Source organism: Diadema antillarum, unplaced genomic scaffold, assembly GCF_040938485.1.
Source record: "Diadema antillarum isolate AM-2024a unplaced genomic scaffold, OU_Dant_1.0 scf00000014, whole genome shotgun sequence".
In the NCBI taxonomy this organism is placed as follows: Eukaryota; Metazoa; Echinodermata; class Echinoidea; order Diadematoida; family Diadematidae; genus Diadema; species Diadema antillarum.
In genome coordinates, this window is record NW_027270903.1 from 1,358,655 (window position 1) to 1,381,517 (window position 22,863).

At 39.6% G+C, this 22,863-nt stretch overlaps 1 protein-coding gene across 1 annotated transcript; it reads right to left on the reverse strand.

Annotated features, from left to right (window-relative positions):
• Positions 1–3,397: 3,397 nt before the first annotated feature.
• Positions 3,398–10,368, reverse strand: LOC139722695 (carboxylesterase 5A-like). The gene is made up of 5 exons (XM_071633990.1): positions 10,266–10,368; positions 7,600–8,642; positions 6,537–6,705; positions 4,143–4,359; positions 3,398–3,652 (listed from the first exon to the last, which is right to left on the reverse strand). The coding sequence occupies exons 1-5, from the start codon at positions 10,315–10,317 to the stop codon at positions 3,466–3,468; spliced, it is 1,668 nt and encodes a 555-aa protein (XP_071490091.1). The 5' UTR covers positions 10,318–10,368; the 3' UTR covers positions 3,398–3,465.
• Positions 10,369–22,863: the final 12,495 nt, after the last annotated feature.

Here is a 22,863-nt window from a genome sequence, read left to right on the forward strand (position 1 = left end):
AGTGAAATTCAGCAATCTGATGCACACTTTTGGTGGGATATTTGGACAATTTTCTATTTAAAAAAAGAAGCAAATTTCCCTGTAAAACGATATAAGTTGGGGGTGCAGAAGCACCCCCAACTTTTATTTTTCACAGGGGTGCTATGCCCCCCTGCTCAAAAAGTCAGGGGTGCTGCAGCACCCCCAGCACCCCCGGCTCCCAGGGGCTTGTCTCACAGAGTGGTTTCTGAATATCTTGCAAAACGTTAAAAGCTAAATCCTCACCTCAACCAGAACTGTACAGTCCCTTTAACCAGTTGAATATGAGCACTTCCGATTTTGCCTTGCGTGTAATTATGCTACCATAATTGAGTTGTTGCAAGTATACAGGGGCGGATCCAGGAATTCTGTAAAGGGGGGGGGGGGGCGTGACTAATATTTCTGGTGCCACTTCCGGGTTTCATTTCATTTTTTTCTTTTTATTTTCTTTGTTTTTTACGAAAATTAAAGGGGGGGGGCGTGCGCCGGTTGCGCCCCCCTCTGGATCCGCCACTGAGTATATACCATGCTCCCTCTCCAATGCTGAAAGTGTTCAAGAAATAACCCCCCCACTAAATAAATAAATAAATAAATAAATAAATAAAATAAAATAAAACAAAATTTGACAGATCCACTCTCAACATACATCCACTACTGATATCAATGAGTACATAACAGAAACCATTCATTTCAAATCATACGATGTACATACATTGTACAATAACTATTCTGTTGACTTTGACTTAATACAGAACATGTACAAAATTTCACCCAGCTATGTAGCAGAATGACCTTGATAAAATCACATCATATCAAATTGCAACACGAATTGCATAAAATGGAGAATCTCATTACATCAAACATACATAACTTCGTCAGATTTCTGCACCTTTACAAGCACAATTCATCAACATGAATATTGCAAAAATTGCACATAATGAGCGATAAAGTTAGTAAATTTACATCTTCTATCACACAGTAGATAGTACAATATTCCCTACAGCAGTGGAGATATCACTTCCTCTTCATAATGTGAAAGCTCATTGGTTCAAATCTTGGAATGAAGGCAGCATCAAAAGTTTGTTATTATTATTATGATTATTGAAAGAAGAATACATGTACAGACTTTTCTCAAATACAGGCTTGTAAAACTATTTTGTGCAGTTAATAGTCATTCTTGTCAGAAAGCATACAGCTGCACAACAAATGACAGTTAAAAAACAAAACAAAAATAGTCTGGTTTCTGCTCTACATTATTGGCTCACAAGGGATAGACTTGATGGAGATAGCTTTTGGTTTTTGGTGTCAAGGGATGATGTTGGTGGGGTATTTCCTCCCCCTCCCCCGCCCCTATTTTTTTTTTTTTTTTTTTTTGGGGGGGGGGGGGGGGGGAGAGTTTTCCTCAGGGGACTTCAAAAAAATATTGTCCCCTACTGAAATTACATAGCATAAAGGGATGGTACAGTGTATAGTTTTGATACAGATATGGATGCAGGTTTCCAACAATTTTTGGGTGTGTGTTTGTGAGATAATGAGAAACCTCTTATGAAATATGAAAGAACATGTAATTCTTAGAGGAATTCACAGTTTATTTAATGAAAATTGGTCTTGAAATAGCTGAGATATCTAAAAAAGCAATCCTAATAAAATGTGACAAGCCACGACTTTTATCACAGGATCTCATTGTTTTACATGCAACTTATTTTTGGATATCTCAGTGATTTCAATACCGATTTTCATCAAATAACATCTCAATTCCCCTTTTAGAATTGTATGCTCTTTAACATTTCATAGAGTGGTTTTTAGATATCTCACAAAATGTTCAAAGCTAAATCCTCACCTCAACCAATACTGTACAGTCCCTGTAAGTACATAGTATACATGTAAGCTTCAATCAAGCACAGTCAAATATATAGTTTATGCAAACATGGTAAGGTTTCTGTCTCACATACAATTACCATACCATAATCCATCACAAAGTCTGAAGAAGGAAAAATGACAATGCTCCAAAACTATTGCATTCATAGGTTTGGTTAGCTTTGCCAAAATGTAGTGTTATTTTGACTTCACATAGATACTCATTGCACGTCAACAAGAGTCCTTGAGAAACTGGCATTCTGAATTAGAATGTCACACTGTACTGTCACCCAGGCTTATTTCCTTCAGTAATAAAAGTACCTCTATATTGTTCTAGTAAAATCACACACATTCAAACATCTCCAAATTTGTCATTTAATTAGGAATATTGTACCTTCTGCGATGAATACATTTTTTCCAGGTTTAAAAGGAGAGCTAAAACTTCATCACTTCATTCCATGTTAATGAACTGAGCAGTATATTAATTAATTAATTAATTAGACAAATTTGTATAGCGCAGCTACTATGTAAATATACTCTACTGCGCTGTGATGTAACAGAGCTCCTAATATTGTCACTGATTAGACACACGAAAAATAGATAACAAATTAATCAAAGGCTTCTGAAAAAAGATAAGTCTTCAATAAAGATTTGAAGACAACAAGTGATGATGCCTTCCTCAGTTTCTCAGGTAATTTATTCCAAAGTTTTGGAGCAGCACAGCTGAAGGCACAATCCCCTAAAGTATATAGAATATTTTGATGTGATTGATGACTGTTGGCAAATTTTGATGTCCTGCAGTCTGTATCACTTCAAATTCATTTGTACAGATGTGAGTTGAGTCTTCACTTATCTAGACTTTCTTTCTCTCTACAGGTTAAATGTATAGGATATTGGACTGAGTTTTAGGGCTTTGTGTTCAATGAACAATGCCTTTCAAAATGAACATTGAGGTATATGTGCCAACATACCCTGCATTTTTTTTTAGGGAAACCAAAACCCAAAGAGCAATGTGGATTGAGTAATTTAGCAGCAACATTATTAGAACACATCAGGGAAAGTTTGAGGAAAAGCAGACAATCGATACAAAAGTTATGAATTTTTAAAGTTTTGGTGTAGTAATGACTGGATAAGGAGACTACTTCAGTTTATGACATCATGGGTGGACAACGATATACAGAAAATATAAAGAACATTCAACATACTTTCACTTTTCTAGGTTAACGAAAGAGCCCTTGACTAACCTCAAAATTTCACTGATGAGTTCTACAAATGTTGCTGCTTTCACTCAATCCATATTGCTCTTTGGGTTTTGGTTTCTTTTAGGAACTACTTCATGTACTAGTACATGTAGTAACTCACAATATCTGTATCCACCATGACAGCAACTTGAAATCCTGAGAGTTACTAGTAAGTGATTACTGCTGTGATATTTCACATATATGGTACACCTGTAGTTGTAAATGAGTGGTGTTCAGTCGTCTTTGCAAAATATCCGATCAGGTAGTAGGTGTTCGTTCTTGTTGTTTGCTTGATAGCTGTTTTTTGTTTTATTTTTGTATATTGTTTTTCTACTCCACCCGTTAGAGATCATAGCTCATCCCGCTCCGCCTGCTTGCGGGCAGAGGCCATCAGTTGACTCCAGAAGGCCACCTTGTCGGGTTTAAGGTTCCTGGCCAGCTCGGACTGCATATCCAGCTTCATGTAGGCTTTCTCCTGAACGGTGTATCGCTTCCATAGGGGCAAGTCTGGATTGTCCCCATCCCCATTGGGATTGCTGAAAGGGGAAGAAAAAATAATCAAGATGTGAAATTAATTTCAATGGCAATCTTGGGTAAATGTAATGTGTTCATGCAGCTGTGCACTGGAGTTACAGTGTACTTAACTGTATGTACTTCCTTTTGAAAAGGCATCTTGACAAAACTCTACAATAATCTAATGCTAATCTACTGAATAAATGTGACTTCCTTTTTTTCTACTTTGCACCCTGGCATCAAGGACAGTATGAATACTGCAGCTTATAACTTATTTAGTTTGCATCCATATAATTTATATGATTTACTTCGGCACATTCAAATCGCTCAAACTCTGTTTCTTCCTGTGAAATAAATGTCAGTACTACAATGCACCTGAATTACATAATTTACAAAGTCTGCTGTGAAATTCATATTGTTCTTTTTAAGGCAAAGATATCTTTTTCTTGTGCACTTTCAAATTCTTGCATAAATCACTTCAGTTACTCATGAAGTACTGCTGAAGAGTCTCACCCAGTTTTAGCAAAGTTGGCCCAGTAAGTCATCAGGGAGAGGCTGAGAGCCCTCTCGTCCGTCGTGAAGGACATTTGACCCAGCCGGTCTTCCTCCAGGAAAGGAGAGCCAAAGACCAGTGCCTCCTCATCCCCGTGGTCAGCCCTGACCCACTCAGGGGCTGGGGAGTACGACAACCGATGCTGGTATTCATAGAAGTACACCTTCCCACCAACCCCTGGCAAAAGGACGCGGGGAACAATTGGTAAATTTTGATTGCAATCAAGATTGGCTGTGCTGCAGAGAACATCATGCTCTCTATGTTGGGTCTGTTTGTCATTGTTATTGCCACTACTAAACTCTCCAAACAAAAGGTTCAAGGTTCCAATAAGGTCATTTGAACTTCACAGCCATATATTGGCAAATCTGAGAAATATTTTCAGACCTTCATACGCTTTTTTTGAGAAAGTATATCCACATACTTGCCCACTTAACAACAGTACTTTTTCATTTTCTACCTCTATTTAAAATTGTCAGATAAATCTTGAGGCTAAAATAAAAGATGAAAATGAAAAAGCACTTAAATATGGGATTGTGTTCCCTGAAGTAATGCTTAGTTTAGATGAATAGTTACCATGCACATAATAATCAAGGAAGACATTTATAAACAGTCCTTCACATGCTGGGATGTTAACCCATTGAGGATGAGCCACGAGTTTACTAGGCAAGTGTCCATGGGAAATGCATGTTGCAGCAAAATCAGCCCATCCTCATGGGGCTAAGTATGCACGATCCTTTTTAATACGCCAGTACTATGAATACAGATGTACACAAACAAGATATAGATTTCAATAGAGGTATTATTTCTAAAAGCTCTCTATATAAAAGTTTCAAATATGGAACAAAAGAGGAATAATGTTTGTAAATGCCTCTATTGTAAATGACAGTAACAGGGGCGGATCCAGGAATTCTGTAAAGGGGGGGGGGGGGGGGGCGTGACTAATATTTCTGGTGCCACTTCCGGGTTTCAATTCATTTTTTTTGTTTTTATTTTCTTTGTTTTTAACGAAAATTAAAGGGGGGCGTGCGCTGGTTGCATCCCCCTCTGGATCCGCCACTGCAGTAATGAGGGACTAACATGGGGTGGTAAGGCTGGCCAAGGTTGGATTATTCAAGAATTCCCCCAAGAAATTGTGTGCTGCTTTATCACTTATCTTTTGTAAGAGTACACAAACAGCCGAAGAATCCTGGCTGGAGTCAACTGTTATCAAGGAGCTTCCTTGCTGTTATCAATGAGCATAAGCTTTGATGCACATATACACTGACAGGCACTATTTGTGGTTTTTGCACATATCCCGGTGGGCAACGATATACAAATAGTGAATGGTCACGAGTGCAATACAGTGGACTCCCGTTATAACGAAGTCTCGGGACCGGCAATTTTCTTTTGTTATATCGGAAATTCGTTATAACCGAACAAATACACAACAGAAATACATAGAGTGGATGACATTGCAGCCCAAATTTTTACTTCGTTATAACCGTGTTCGTTATAACGGGAGTGCACTGTAGTACAAGATTTTGCACAAGGTGAAAGATAGAGGCGCTTTATTCAACGAGGCGAAGCCGAGTTGAATCGTGCGCCTCATCTTTCCCTGAGTGCAAAATCTTGTTCCATTGCACGAGTAAAGACCATACACTATTTTTTTTTTATACAACACCTCGGACGTCAATGGATGTAGTCCACACAGATTCTTAATTTTAGCACAGAAATGGCAACCATTTTTGTGATGATGGCGAATGAGTAGCTGCACAGTCACAGTCAGCCGTCATTAATGAATAGTACCTATATACGCAAAATTGATCAGTTGAAGCTGCTCACAAAAATGAGTGACAAAGTACGCACTTGCAAGCGGGCTTGTAATTGTCGAGTGCATGCGGCAAATGTTTGTTTATTGTGACATCAGAGCCATGCAATGGAAAACATGTGCTATCCATTTTTGCTCAAACATAATTGCAAAGCTGATAGCCACAGCGTGCGATGCTACTTCTCACTGAATGTCACGTGATGACAATCGACCAATCAGATAGCTACATTCTTTTTAGGTGTTGTATAAAGATTGATTCAATCAGGCCACCCACATCTCCCCACACTACCAGGGTGGTGTTTCACCAAGTTGTTCTTAGGCTAAGAACAACTTTAAGAACGACTGGCGATCAAATTTTGCGCTGAATTATTGAAATTCTGATAAGTATAGCAAATCAGAACGTGTTCCAGTCGTTCTTAAGTCATTCGTAACTTTGAGAACAGCTTTATGAAACACTCCCCAGATATTTAATCAGAGCTAACTTCATCTGATTCCTCTTGGCCTCTGCCTAGTAGGCTACAATAAATCAAAGCCTGCTGAAGTTAACCTGTAAATACATCAGCCAGTGTCACAGCCGGCACAAGGTACACACAGTCTCCGAGCACTTCCGTTAGTATTTGCAGAGCGCTTTCATCGGTCACACCCTGCCTGCCTCCATACAGGTGTTCCACCCCCTCAATGATCTCACTCATGTCTCCTGGCATGAACTTATTGAACTGCAATCATAAGAAAATATTCATTTTATTTGGCTAGTTTTTATATATAATGCATTGTATACCGTACCTATTTTTCTCTAAACAAAAATTAGCACAAGAAATTGTCACTCTATGAAATATTTTCTAGCAAAAGCATTCAGAAACTTAAAAAAACAAAAACAAAAAACAAAAAAACCTGTTCTGAATGTTACTTTTCATGTGTGTTTTGATGTAAACCTCAATACACAAACTACCAAGGAAATAGTGTATAAGTATTTTACATTTAAAGTTCCAACCTACATTTGTCTCATCAGGTTTGTTTGTTTGTTTGTTGTTTGTTTGTTTGTTTGTTTGTTTGTTTTTGTCGTTATACTGACATATACTTATATAACAGATCACAATACTTGTATATATACACACATATCACATGCAATTTACAAGCAGATTTAGCATCAAATTTAATGGGAAAATAAATGGGTCATTACTTAAAGTGAACTGCCCCTGTAGACAGAAAGTTAACCTATGCACTTTTTGCAAGTTCCAATGATTATGAACTGGGTTGAAAAGAATGGCAGGTGGTTCTTTCCATTTTATCAAACGCTGAAAATATCACGTAATTGTGATACAGGTTAACTGGTTCTGTCTAAGACAACTTTCTCACTAATAAATGCATTCAAGTATGATTAATGCAGGGAATAATTTTCCTGGTATCGCATCGCAATTTGCTATGCATTTTTACACCACTGCTACACAAACTAACTTTTGTGTAGCAGTTTTCTTACATAGAAGTGTTCAGGATATCATTGAAGATATTTCTCATCAGCTGAAATTGCTAATCAAGTTTGAGTTTGAAAATTATTCCCTGTAATGGAAGTGGGAAGAGAGAGAAAGCTTCAACAGCCCTTTGTATGGTACCTCATACTGAAGCATTAGCCTGAAGGCTTTGGCATTGAAGTGCTTGAAGACATCACCCGACAATCGGTGAGCCAAGGTGTTGAATCCTCCCTCGTGGTTGTTAACTCCTAGAAGCAGTTGTGGTTGAGGATTAAAGTGTCCCCTCATGAGGGCCACTACAGGGTCCTCGTCGATGAATAGGCCATCCACTACAGGGCTGAACGGCATGGCTGGTATATCTGGTGCTTCCATGTTGACAGCAAGGATCTCCTCTGGAGATTTGGAGCGCAGACACTCCACAATGGCTCTGCTGCTGGAAGTTGGGCATTGCAGCCTTTCTGCCAGTCTCTTGGCAACATGAAGCGGCTGCCGCGACATCATGATGGGACTGTGGGCCACGCCACTCTGACTTATGGCTCGGTGAAAGAAACCCTGAGAGAATGAGGACTGGAGGTGCAGTGCTACTGCTACTGCACCAGCTGACTCGCCAAAGATGGTGACCCGTTTGGGATCTCCGCCAAAACCCGCAATGTGATTGTGCACCCACTGCAGGACCATCTGTTGGTCAAGGAGTCCATAGTTGCCAAACGCCGCTTCATCACCTGTGCTGAGGAAGCCCAGTGCACCCAACCTGTAGTTGGCTGCCACCAATACCACATCCTGGATTGCTGCAAAGGCAGTACCATCATAAAACCCACCACCACCATTAGTAAAGGCCCCACCATGATAAAAAACCATGACAGCCAGCTTGGCTGTGGGGTCTAGGGAAGGGGTATAGATGTCTAGATGGAGACAATTTTCACTGGAGTCATTGGTAGGAAACGTCTGTGGGAATACCTCAGTCGTTTTGACCAGATCCTGGGGACAGAGTGGACCATGCTTTGTGGCATCATACTCTCCTGGAGGGAGCCGTTTGGTTACTGGCGGCATAAATCTCCTCATTCCCACTGGGGGCTCAGCATAGTAGATTCCCCTAAATGAGAAGACTGGCTTTGTACTTCCACTGAGAAAGAGATTGACTCCTTTGAAGGTTGTGTCTCTGATGTTGACTGTTGGGACATCACCTGCAAATGATACAAGAAAATTCATTGTGTACATGGTATTTCATATTTAAAGAGTATTGAGATTGCATTCGACATTTTATATCTGATGCAAATTATCTAAATGCTATTTCACACAGAAAAGAAAAAAAAACAGTCTACAACAGTACACGATCAAAAAAATATCTATTTGCACAAACTGAATAAGTTTGGTGTAAATACGTGGTGTATAATCATGTGGTGTAAATAAAAGAAACTGTTAACATACCTTGAATAACAAACCTTGGAAGGACATGAAGTTGTACCAAATTTATGCTTCAAATTAAGTACTGAATGGTAGGCACTGTGCAGAAGATGTATAGAATGGACAGGAGAATCTCTTCAGGGTTACATTTGTTCTTGTTCTGGCACCAGAATCTCTCTAGATTAGACTTTAAACAGTTCACTGATGGGCTTCCAACAATTGATGGTACAAGCTTGTAGCTTATTCCACTTTTTAATTATATTTCTGACAGATGGAGCACTGTCTCACTGTAGATTTAACAGTTCTTGTCCACATGTTGTGTCCGATTCAGAAATGGGCTAATTAGAAATCTTTTGGAGCGGCCTACTGATGAACAACACATTAGCTCTTTCGTAACCACTTTATCTCACCATGTCATTGCAGAGGCTTACAAATCACTACGTATATCTGAAACTTAGACAGGAGACAACTCAAGTTCAACTTCAAACCCAGTTACCCCCGCCATACACACACACACAGATAGCATAGATGCCAAGTTCAAAAAAATTTTATGAGTGAGATTTTCATGACTCAGCATCTCAGGGAGCGCGCATGTGCGTGAGCGAGGGAGCGAAGCAACCGAGCGAGGGGAGGGTGTGGGATCCTATGGGAGGGGGGTGTCCGCCCTCCCACAGTTGGGAGCTTTTTCAATTTTTACTTTAGCTCTTTTTCACTATTTTTAACTTATTTTGAAAGATAAAAGGAAAACATGCCTTCAATTGCAACTCTCACTTTAATCCTTTAAGCTTAACCGCAGCAGCGACCCCAATATGGACCAATACGTACCGTTACTATGTTACGGCGCCCCGCGCCGGGGTTACTTTAGCTCATGAGCTATGCTCCCAATGCGCGAGAAAAAAATGGGTGTCATGCGTGAGATCTTGAGACAGACCCTAAATGCTTGACGTCTCACTCACAATGTGTGAGACTTGGTAGCTCTGAGATAGAGTGTCTATAAAATTTAGATCTATAGACTAGTGTCAATCATCTGCTCTGGTGGCAATACAGTTAAAAATACTCTTAAAGGGTACAATGCAGCTCCCCAGCCGCTACACTTGCTAGTACGTAGCCCAGTAGGCTGGCTAGAGTAGTAGGTATATAATACTAGTAGAAGCTACGGTGGTGCTAACCCCGGGGCATTCCGTTGTACACGGTTAAAATTATACTGTGGGAGCGCTCGTTCGGGCTGGTCTTGGTGCACGGTACAATGCGTCAAATATTACCAACACAGAGTGTGATGTCTGGGACTAAACTCAAGCAAACCACGAACAGAACTCCCCTTTCATTGAAGCGATAAGCAAAATGTAATATTATCAGAGGATACTGAAGTAATCTTCCTCTACAAAGAAGTGCAGGCCACTTACCGCATATCCCAACTCTCAAAATTGCAACGAACAGTGCGAGCGTAAAATACATCTTTCAAGCTCGGTCATTCACGCACAAGGTAAGAAGAGAGGTCGATTGTACACAGTGACTGATTGTACACAGTGACTAGCTGTATTGAGCAAATGATACACGTGAATTATTATGTAATCTTCGCATCTGGCCAATCGCGCGCTGTATTCACTGCTGCCGGGGTCAATCTGACACGCCCCCTCGACTCTCATGAAGTGCGAAATTTGGAATACTAGTAGTTTGTAGTCTAGCTTCTGGACTCTTTTTACGCAATCACGACAAGCCGTATGAGGGCGTGTGCGATATTGTTGGGCGCGCAGTCCACAGAACTCTTATGTGTAGGGCTCACACCCATAAATATTTCCCCATAGGGATGTGTGTTAAAAATCAAATTTCAAAAAAATTTGTAAAATAGCTGGGAGAAATGAGGTGTTTCAGCTTCACTAACCTGGATAAGTTAGATGTACCCTTTCATCCATCAAATTCTCAGGGTGGATAATTCAGTTCCAATTCTGTCCAGGGGTCCGAAAAGCCAGACTACGAGTTCTTGTCACTCAAAAAATCACCCATTTTCCGTACACGTACCCAATGAAATATAGTCCCCTCAAATTCCACCAGAAAAGCTTTCATCTTCTAACCAAAATGAAATTTGTAGAGGAATTCATACTCAATATCTACAGCTATTCAGTTTTTTGCCAAAGTACATAATTGATTTTTAATCAATTTTTTTCTTCATTTATTTTGGTATCTTTGGTACGAATTTGTGAAGGGGTCTCGGACATGCCATTGTATTTACGGGTGTGAGCCCTGTAAGAGTTCTGTGGCGCAGTCTCTCGATTATCGCTATCAGAAAATTTGCGCCCTCTCTTGGTTTATCGCACCATGGAAAAGGGGACGGAGCCCAGACTACCTGCAATGTAGCAAGTGGATACACGCTTTTCCTTTACATTTCATGCCCGGCGGACCTTTTTTTTTTTTTTTTTTTAATTTTAACCCCCGGAAGTGTGTACTGTAAGTGGCACTAGTTAGAAAGAAATAGATAGAAACCTTGAACTTAAATGAAGTCTGAGCGCGACAAGGCTTAATTGTTTTTGCTGGTCAGGTAAAGAAATCCGGAAGTGGAAGGGAAAGATGAGCTGAAGACCTTTTTTTTCTTCTTCTTCTTAAGTTCTTGGTTTGTTTGTTTTTTTTTTGGCTTGTTAGCTCATGAAACTCGTAAGTGCCCCTCCAGCCCCCCCCCCCCCCCCCCCCCCCCACTTTTGAAAACGTGGCGCCGATGCGTCGGTGCATTTCCTAATGTTCAAGCATGGACCCTATAGGGTCCATGGTTCAAGCAAGGAAGTATACTATCCCGGTAGGCCTTCAGCGTCAAGTACGCAACAAATCAACTTCCCTCTTTATTTCAGAATATGTTTCACTTAAATTCGAATATACACACATATCCAACTCGCCGTTCCACAGACTTTCACCTTGTGATCCCCAAAACTATTTTAGCTCAGAAATCAATTAGACATTACGGTCCCGATGTCTGGAACAACCTACCTGATCACTTAAAGCAGTGTACTTCACTTTTTTTCTTTAAGGCTCATTTTAAAAAGTATTTATTATTGAAATATGTTTCCAGTTAGTTGTCTTTGATCAATGTATTTTTTTCCTTAAGTCTCAGTCAGCCCTGACCCACGCAAAATGTTTTTCAATTTTTCCCATTCCTTCCCGTTCTTTTCTTTGATAATGACTTTACAGAGGCACTTATTTGTATAGTGCATACCTTCAGTAAAGCACATAGTATATCCCCAAAATAGGCATGCTTTAGCATTCATTCTCTCTTTAGCAAAATGTGTTTCGTTTATCAAGATTAAGAGTTTTATGAGCACATTTATAATTAGTGTTGTATTATATTCGTATATTACATAATAGATAGGGCCTCATCCACGTCAAGCTCTACTTTGTTCATAGATATACAGTATGCCTAAATATGTTATTTTGATTCATCTTAATAATAATGTTACTACAGACTGATGTTGTTACGTAAATGATATTTCTTCTATTGATTTGTATATTAAACTCTCTCTCTCTTTCTCTCTCTCTCTTGCATACTCTGTATCACTCTGTTTTCATTTACAATTGTATTTGGAGAAAGAAAATGCAGAAATAAACCAAACCAAACCAAACCCCCTTTGTACAGGTATAGCAAATTATGTAGTCTGCATGTGTCTATAATATTGATTGTTATAAAATTAATGGGCTTTATAGAATCTCTGCAAGGGGGGGGGCATTTCTGGCATGAAGCCTTTTGGTCAGATATTTCTCTGACAAATTGTTACAAGCTACTGAAATTCTTGCATCTGATTGGCTGAGAGCAAATTTGTCGGACAAAAAAATTCATGAAATGCCCCCCTGATTGGTCAATTGTCATTCAATGATTTTTACTGATTCACACTGAGCCATGCGTCCGGTAAAATCTGAACGCATGGCTCAAGTCCTGTGTAGTGTACAGTAGGTGTACCGGACGCAAGATGGGGAAACTATGGTTATATTTCATGAATTTACGGGCCCATTTTATAACACAAATGATGCACAGGCCTATATTTCGTGGATCAGTGAGTATTGGATGCTCTCGTTTAATTTTGGAACATTCCATGAAAAACTCACTCGTTGCGCTAGTGGGTCTAAAAAAATGACAATCTTCCCGAAGAGGTCGTAATTTATAGACCTATACAATACAAGCACTTAGACAGTCTTTTGATATAATCATTCATTTCTAATGTCATTGTTCACCCAGAAAGACGACGTACATGACAATTGTGTTACAGCAAGGAGAAATCATCACGCTCCTTGGTTACAGCAAGGAGCTAGACTATATTATTATTATTGCTTTCACCGTGAACTCAGCCTGTTAGCAGGCCTATACACAGGGGCGTTGATCTGTTTTATGGGGGGGGGGTAAAACTTGAAAGATGTGCGAGCTATGCAGGAGCGGAGCGACCGAACCGGGGAAGGGGGGGGGGGGGAGGTGAGAGGTCCTCCCCCCCCCCCCCCCCCATACACACACACACGACACGCACTCACACGAGGGAGTTTAAACATTTTCAGGCCTGAAATTCGGGGCTAGTGAACACGTTTGAGGAAATAGGCCCTATCATTATTTGATTTTTTTTTCTATCAGGAAAGTGTAAGGAAAAGAAATATCCATGGAAATGTGAACGGCTAGATCGTGGTTCTTAGCTCTTTTTCCTGGCGTGCATCATTACTGTGTATCAGTAAGTCTTTGAGATGGAGGGGGTCAGTGTGAGAGGGGCACACACCCCTCCCGCAAGACGGAGCTTTTGTGTTATTTCTTTTTAACTGAAGTAAAACGATCTGAGGCAATTTTGAGTGTCTGTGTAAAAATATTGGGTCCTACTTGAATATTGTCAATCCCCAAAGTGTACTATATCTATTTCTTGTTCTTTATACCTGGTTTTTTGTTTGTTTGTTTTTTACATTTCTCTTGTGCATATGAGGGAAATTTTGCAGTTTGAGAAGGGAAATTCAGCGACCTGGTGCACACTTTTGGTGAAATATGAGGATGTTTTCCTATCAATAAGTATAGGAAAAAGAAATATTCCGGGAAATGTGAATTGGTAAATAGTAGCTTCTGTCACCTCTTTTTCCGCTTATACGTCCTATGAGGTGGTAGGAAGGGGATACAATCATCTACCACACCACGGAGTAGAGTTTGCGCTCATTCGGCCGTAAGCATTGGAATAAAACGATCTGCATGATGTACACTTTTGGCCATATACAAACTATTCAGAAAACTGTAAATCCCCAAAGTGTACCAAGTCTGCATCGAGGGGGGACCGAACAAGAGGAGGGTGTGAAGTTTATCCCCCCCCCCCCCGCCCTCCCATTCGAGCTTTTGTATTTCTAGAATTGAAATTCAACGATATGGGCATATTTTTTTTAAACATCTGTAAATAATTAGTCAATCAGGGAAGTGTACAGGCCTATCACTATAAGTCTGTGCATGGAGGCAGACCAAACGGGGGAGGGATGTACCGTACGTGGGAGGAGGTGATGTGCCACACGAGCTTGGGAGCCGAGTGTTCGCATTCAATTTTATACTAATCATGCAATTCAACAATCTCCAAAGCGTAAGCATAACCATGGTATATAATATCCAATGAGGAATTAGGCCGAGCAGGGGGAGTATAATAGGCAGTGGCGGATCCAGGGGGGGGGGGGGGGGCGCACCGGGCGCGCGCCCCTCTTTATTTTTGGTTAAAACAAAAGAAATAAAAAGAAAAATATGGGTAGGGGGAGCGTGCGCCCCCCTTTGATTTTGCAAAGGCGCCTCCCCATACGGAATTCCTGGATCCACCCCATACGTGTATTCCTAAATTGCATAAATACGAGTGACACAATATTATGATGGCGTATACTTCAAGACATTGGAGAGGCTATTTATTTCACTCCAGTTATTACAGTCGATATCACATAATAGAGGGTATTTTCAAAGTCCAAATAGTAACCTTAATAAATCACTACTATACTATGAACACTATAGCCAGCATAATATGTCTGTCTGTGTATATGTGACGGTGAATTCGAGTGTGCGTGTGTGTGTATAGGTGTTTTATGTAGGTTCAAAGTAAGTAATGTATTTCCCAGGCCACTTTATTCAATTTATAAGTATAGAAAAACTCCAATCTGAAATTAGAGTATAGTTTAGTGAAGAACATGTAGAGGAATAGCATTATACTCTCGGGTTGGCATACAGAAAAAAAAAGAAGGGGATCCGACCGTCATACAGCCAAGTCATAAAGATGCCTTCTTCCCGGGCTGCGTATCAAATAATCAAAGTATAACAAAGTATGTGTGGCTGTCGGCGTGACTAAACGATTTTATTATATTGCTTGAGCAATTGGCACACCTTGTGTTACTTGAGGAGTCTGAGTCGAAAATGCATCAATGTTGTATGTAGGCCTATATAGTATCGCCTGATAAAACATTATGCGTGTGTGTGTGTGTGTGTGTGTGTGTGTGTGTGTGTATGTGTGTGTGTGTGTTATTGAAATATAAGTATATGTTACGATTTCCTTCTTATTCATTTTCACCTGTTTAGCAGTTAGGCATTTCTGTTTGTTTGTTTTCTCTGAAGAAAGATTGAAAAAGAATACATACTATGTAGGGCCTATCTGATACCCAGTGTATAGGATGAAAGACAAATTTGATGGATGAAAGAGATGATTCATCTTAAATTCCATCTGAGAGTGAACATAATATCATATCGCTGGTCCAGCTCTTGAGCAACTTGAGGTGTGATTATGCGAATGATGCCTTATTCATTTTCTTTTTAAAATTTCCTTTGACAAAGAGAAAGAAGGCACATCTAAAGGGACATCACACCCCTATTCATAAGAATATCATTGCGTTACGCATGACGTATAATGGGGTCTATTCAAAGCATCCAAAAAAAAAAAAACTTACATTGTCGAAAATTTACAAAATCATGTAGGATGACCAATTACCAGAGACAAGTTACTTTCACTTCTTAAGGTTGTTTGCTCACTGAAACAGTCAATGCGTTTTCTTGAATGGATTAAAAAGAATAATAGGCCAAGTTTTGGTGCAGGATGTTCGGTATATCGGAGCTTTGGAAGATTTGATTCGACAGAAATCATTATTCTCTGCATGGATTTGAACCAAAACGAAGAAGAAGACGACGACGACGATCAGGGAGAGGGAGTTCTTCATGATTCCACAGCTAAACATATGGGAATTTGTAAAATGGGCTGATACGACGTTAAATATGACGTGATAATCTCATTAATGAATAGTGACGTATCAAAAGTGACGCTCACACAAAAGTGACAACCACACTAAAGATGACGAAAATATTTAAAGTGACGTCAAATGACGTGGTAAGGATCTAATCACATCAACAGAGGCGATCCAGTAATAATATTATGTGTCGATCTGATTAACAGTGACAATCAAATCTATAAAAGTGACGATTGGGATTGAAGAGGCCCTAATCAAAATATTATAGGTGACCATGATGTAATAAAAAGTGACTATCATTAAAATGAACCTAATCAAATAAAAAAACATATCAAAAGTGACCCTCATCTAATTCTATAATCAGAAATCAACATTTTCACATAAAAAAGAGTGATCACCAAGTGGCTGTCATCAAAAAATAGATGAACTTTTGGCGCGCACACGGCGAACGTCGACAGGTGGCGAGCTTTAGTTCTGCGACGCGAACGCTAAGATGACGCTAATCAGGCAAAAACGGTGTTCTACACACGCGCGATACACCTGTTTCCATTGTCTAACCGGGAGGCTGCGTCGTCGTAACGTTCGCTTCGCAGCCGGCGAGTTCTTGTTGAACAAAAAAAGCGCTAAAAAGTGGCGGTGTCGGGTGATCGAAACCGCGGAGCAATCAATCATTGTCCTTTGGCGTTCCATAGTTGCATGAGCCACACACATGCGCTGCATGCATTATGCACTCGCGCATCGCACGTAGAAAGCCAACTAGCCTGCGCCTAGCCTGTGTGTGGCTAGCTAGCTAGCTGCTGTGATGTGGTATGGTGTATGCGTACGCGTCGCGTCTGAGCCATTCATTCTCTATCTCCCCACGTAGTTTCTTTGCTGCGTGCTAGCTATCTTCTCTCTTTCTTCTTCTCTCAAACTTCTCTTCGAATTTCGCTGTGTCATCTACTCTGTTCTGTTCTGCATCCCCCACTGTCTTCTCTTCTTTGTACCCCCATCACATTCTTACTCTTTATCTTCTTATTCTTGTGTCGATCCAACTGTAAATTCACGTTTCGTGTTTCACTCATCGATCATCAGCCTTCTTTGAAGTTCTGTTCAGTCTTTGCACCTAGTTTTCCATTCTTTATTCTTTAAACCAGTTTAACTGTTACACATTTTTGCTACATGATCTTATTTGATCGAATGTAACACATTCGAAATGATAAGAACTCGAGATGCTGTGAGCAAATTTACTTGCTGTGAACAGTACTTTCCGAGAAACAAGGGGATGTGATGACGCTTGAACGGATATACGACTGCGTGCTCACGCTACGCCAGCCCGCTGCTCTCCCGGTGAAGTTCGCCGAGGAGCCAGTGCCGGTGCGTGCATGCTGTGGGTATACACAGATTCTCGGCTGATCCCCAGACCTAGACAGTTATCACAGATAATATCCTGATACCGGATTCAGCTAGGACTACCGAATTTCACTCTGACACTTTGCCATGGCCATAGGACGTACCAGTGATTTAATCCGTCATGATTTTTTTTAAAGCTTCTAGAAAATGCATGTGTGCGTAAAGGGTGTGTACAGTTCTGGTCGAGGTGAAGATTTTTTTTTTAGCTTTAAACGACAACGTTTTGCGAGATATTCAGAAATCACTCTATGAGATGTCACTGAGCATGCAATTCTACATGGTATCAAAAGTTTATTTGATGAAAAATGATATCCAAAAACAAGGTGAAACAAAGATCCTAATAATAAAGTTGTGGCATGTCGCCTTTTATTATCACTTTTTTTGATATCTCAGCCATTTGAAAACCAATTTTCATCAAATAAACGTTGAATCCTTCTTACAATTACAAGCTCTTTCATATTTTATAAAAGGTTTCTCATTATCTCACTTAGAAATGTTCAAAACATGAATGCCTTACCTCAACCAGCAGTGTACAGGATGCAGTCCCTTTAAAATGTGCATCGACCAGTCAGTCACTCAGGTGTTCAATCGGATACACGCAGAATAGAGAATTCAACTCAAGACAAATGAACTATAAGGCTCAAGTGAAGTGACACTGATTTTACTCACCATAATAGACCCCACTTGTACTGTGACATGTGTTAAGTGCACGCTGAGTGCTAGCCGCTGTAAGTCCATGATTACCATTGTTACCCTAAACTGCTATAGCTAGCACATGGTGACATTATCACGTGTTGTTGAATTTGTGTTCTAACAGTGTTTTGTGAAATCTGCACAAATTAAACCCTTGTGAAAATGGTAACGGCTTACACAGTGTAGAACTGTTCGATATCATGCACCACGCACTTCAGCCACGGTGGTTCACAAGCATGCATGCCTAGCACAAAAAGATTTGATTCAAAGCTCATTACTTTCACAAGGTAGTGTAGCGTGGTTTCCTACAACACAAATTTGAAAGATTATGATTCTTGATGCACGCTCCAGCCCTATACCAGCTATAGTACACTCACTTACGGTATATGGTATTCCCTCCTCTGTACACATACATGTACCATAATATTACAATCAGGCTGAGGTCATTCAAGCCTCTTTCTAAACATGATGTACTTCTCTAAAATGTGAGTAAATGTGTTGAGGTTTTGCTTGCTCACATGAAATGATACGTACACCTGCATTACCAGTACATGGGTATTAATCTCATCAATGCAAAAGAGTGATCAATGTTGAAACATTTAATGGCTATGCTGTCCTAGTGGGTACTGTGGTAGTCATAAGTGGGGGAAATGGGATCATCTGTTGTGACTGGGGGGGGGGGGGGGGGGAGGGGGGTCATTTCATGAAGTGTTTTTTCTAACAAATTTGCTCTCGGTCAATCATGCAATGATTTTCGTAGCTTGTATAAGTTTGTCTGAGAAAAATATCTCATGAAACGCTTCATGAAAATGCCCCCCGGGTTTGTCCATGTCAAGGGTGTGCACGGTCAACACACAAGGTGGCATGATCGTGTTTTGGTGATAGTGTTTGCTGCTACTAATGTTTGATTTACACACCTCGCCCCCCTTGTGATATGCTTTACCCTTGCACTCATTACTCCACTGTCCAATGCTACGGTACCATGTATGTCAATAACTGAATTAAGAGGCACAATCAACAGTTATTCATTTTCCATACTTTTGTAATAAATGATTTATTCACTTTCTTTACAACATTGATACACAACAACTAGCATTTATCACAAATTTCCACAAAATGCCAAGCTTCTATGCTTGTACCATACATACAGGGTGTCTACTAGCTCGAAGCATGGCACATATAACATTTAGTTGAATGACAATGGACAATTTCTGCACATTTGGACTTTGGCACTCAAGACCAGTGCAACATAAAATAAATGAATAAATAAAATAAACAGCTAGCACCAAAACTGAGAAGTAACACTACAAATTAAAAAAAAAAAAAAAAAAAAAATCCGGGCAAAATTGCATCTGTGGTCCAATATTTCATGTGCCCATTAGATTCTTCTGAAATGCCCCAACTTTAGTAAACTATCAAGATTATCAGCCAACAATAAATAATAATGACAACATACATCAAATAATACATGTGCAGGTAAGAATTAAAAAAGACCACCCCCACCCCATTTCTACATGATTTCACACTATTGTCTCCTTACAAAAAACCAAATACAAACATGTATCAAGCAAAATATTCTGTGAACAAAGCTGGTCTAACAGTTTTTATATCGCCTGCAGAGGTTGAGATTTTTTGTTTGAGTTCGATCATTAACTGTGCAGAACAAACTACCCACAAATTTTCTTGAAATACTGAAGCATTTTTTATTATGAAACAATGTACAGCTGTACCATGGCTTTTCTTGACAGTATAATCTCCTACTTCAATGAGGAATGTCAAGAAAACGCACCATCACATGCTATATCTCAATTCAAAGACACATCACCTTCATCTTTGAAGATTACAGCTGCTGTACCACATTTTGGTCAATTTTTGGCCTGCTAATCGATATCACAGATATACCGGGTGTCCCAAAAAAAGCGGAACGGTGGATTTTCAGTACCTTGCGGTTTAAAAGTGATATATTTTCTGACATCATTAGTAAGAGCATCTTCCGCAGAAGACTATGATACCAAAATCATTAAATTTGGTTCAGTACTTTTTATTCTACGTCAATTTCTGTAAATGCAGTCATTTTCAATTTTTTGCGACTTATGAGATAACAATTTGGGTGCGACACGCGTTCCATACGGTGAATTGTGTACGCTCCTTGATCCATGTCAACAAAAGATAACGCTTTCTATTGGGCGCGTACACACACACAGACACACACACACATACACAGTGTTTTTTTTTTTCTTTTCTGGCCCGTGCCCAATGTGAAAGCTGTATCTTTTGTTGACATGGATCACTGAGCTTACACAATATTCACCGTATGGATCGCGTGTAGCACTCAAATTATTATCTCATAAGACGCAGAAATCCGGCGAAATTTGAAAATGACTGCATTTTCAGGAATTGGCGTAGAATAAAAAGTACTGAACCAAATTTTATGATTTTGGTATCATTGTCTTCTGCGGAAGATTCTCTTTCTAATGATGTTAAAAAATATATCACTTTTAGAACGCAAGGTACTGAAAATCCACCGTTCCGCTTTTTTTGGGACACCCGGTATAATACCATGCCAGTATGGGACTACTCTCCTTGCCAACCCCTTATGTGCTTTGAGGGCAGATTTGCACAGAAAACCCCATAGCGTTGTACACAATGTCCAAAGTTCATGGCAGAAAATGGGTTAATGCACTGTGCACACAGTGCTCTGTTAACATTTTGTCAAATAGAATGAAACGAAAGTTGGCAGTTTTCTTCACATTGCTTTGAATGAATAAAGGCAGCAGCAGAGAGATACAGTACCAGTATGCCCGATATTCACACATTACAACATACAGTGTAATTGAGTCAAAGAATGTTGATCTTTGGATGCATAGACATGGCATTTTACACTGGCACAAACATCACTATGTATTCACCCCTGTGCTGGTGTATTGCAAAGTGTAAAAAGGAGGATTTTACCACAAAAAGATCACACTCGCCTGACTATCGCTGCTCTCCAGTTTCTATATGCTCTTTTATCACATTTCATTTTGATATAATTTCGTATCAGTCTTTACCTCATTTGTCCAAAGTACACTGGAGGACCACATACATTGCATCATCAATTTTATCACACAAGATTCCGTCATATTTTCTTTTCTTTTTTTTTGTTGCTATAAATGCAAATTTCATCAACTTGGTTTTACCATTCGTCACATTTTACTCATATTGCTGAATATTGTGGAGCATGAAAATCACATGGAATGTTCTGAAAACTAGCAGTTTTGCAATCTGTGGCAATAAAGGGAAATGTACAAAGTCAATCTACGCACTGAAAATAAAGGCAGCTGAAACTACTCCTTTTTCAGCAGCTCTATGACAAAGTAGCTTTGATACAGTGAAAATTTATGCAACAAGCTACTTACATTTCACAGCAACTGTTTCAACACAATACATGTGGCATGCAAGCTCTACACTGTAGTCCTAACATATCACATTTTCTTTTTTTCATTCACCTGTTTCTCTGTTCCTAAATCACAGATAACGTCAACTTTCCCGCAATGTCTTGTTTTAACAAGAAGTATCCATCCACCTTCGACAAAGCAATAAATTGGGTTTTCTTCAGGTGAGATCTACATGGATAGCAACACCCGAGTCTTTTAAGACATTTGGAGACTTGCCTGGACTAAAAGAATTGATTTAACAAATATTTCAAAGTAAAAGAAGCATACAATAACCCTGCCGTTGAGTCCAACTTCAGCACCATGACATACCAACACTGACTTTCATATGCATATATACACATGTACACTATATGTATCACTTTGCCAGAGATGCAGTACACAGTTAAAGTATTCCTGCTTCATACTTTCCCCCTAAACTCTGCATAACAGTACATTTAATGCACAGGTTAATAACAATACTGTTTGACAGAAATAAAGACGATAAAGAATCTTCTGGGCACCAAAACATAGCAAAGGCCTTAAAATAATTAAGGAAAAAAAAAAAAGGAGAAAGAAAGATGCACAGAATAATATAGCAACCATCTTTCCATTAACCTACCCTGCATCCCACACAGTGTTTACCTGAACCAGATGCGATATTGATGAAAAAGCACAGGCATCATCCCTTGTATGGTATTCATTTTCAAGCTGTCGATAACAGGTCCAAATATACTCCCTTGGCATTTTGTGATCAGAAGTATTTTGCTGCACAGTTTGTACGTAAACTCACTTTGCATCTGCAATTTTACCATTTCAAGCTTGCTAAAGGCTGTGAAAAATGTACAATGTCGAACAAAAAAGAAAGAAAGAAAATAAAGTACATTACTGTACATGTATGCATGTGTACACTGTATGATCTAAAATGCAATGGAAGGGAAAAAAATCCTCACAACCTGGTCCCGACACCTGAAAATCAGTGATCCCATTTGCGAACAATTTGACCTAAATTCACAAAGTAAGGCAGTTTAAATTAAGCCCATGGATTATGCAAATTTTGTCTTCGTAAAAGTGAGAGACGGATTGCGTACATGAACAGACATCCAATAATGAACGTGTGCTGATATGTGTACGTGAAAGGTATGCCCATTTCACACTTGTTTCAGTCCATGGACTAAATCTAATTCATGGACTTGATATAAACTGCCTGTTTGATTTGGGCCATTATGTCTCACTTGTGGTTAGTGGGGGTTTGCATTATATATTACCAACAGCCGGGTATGAAGTCGTGCTGCACTGCTCC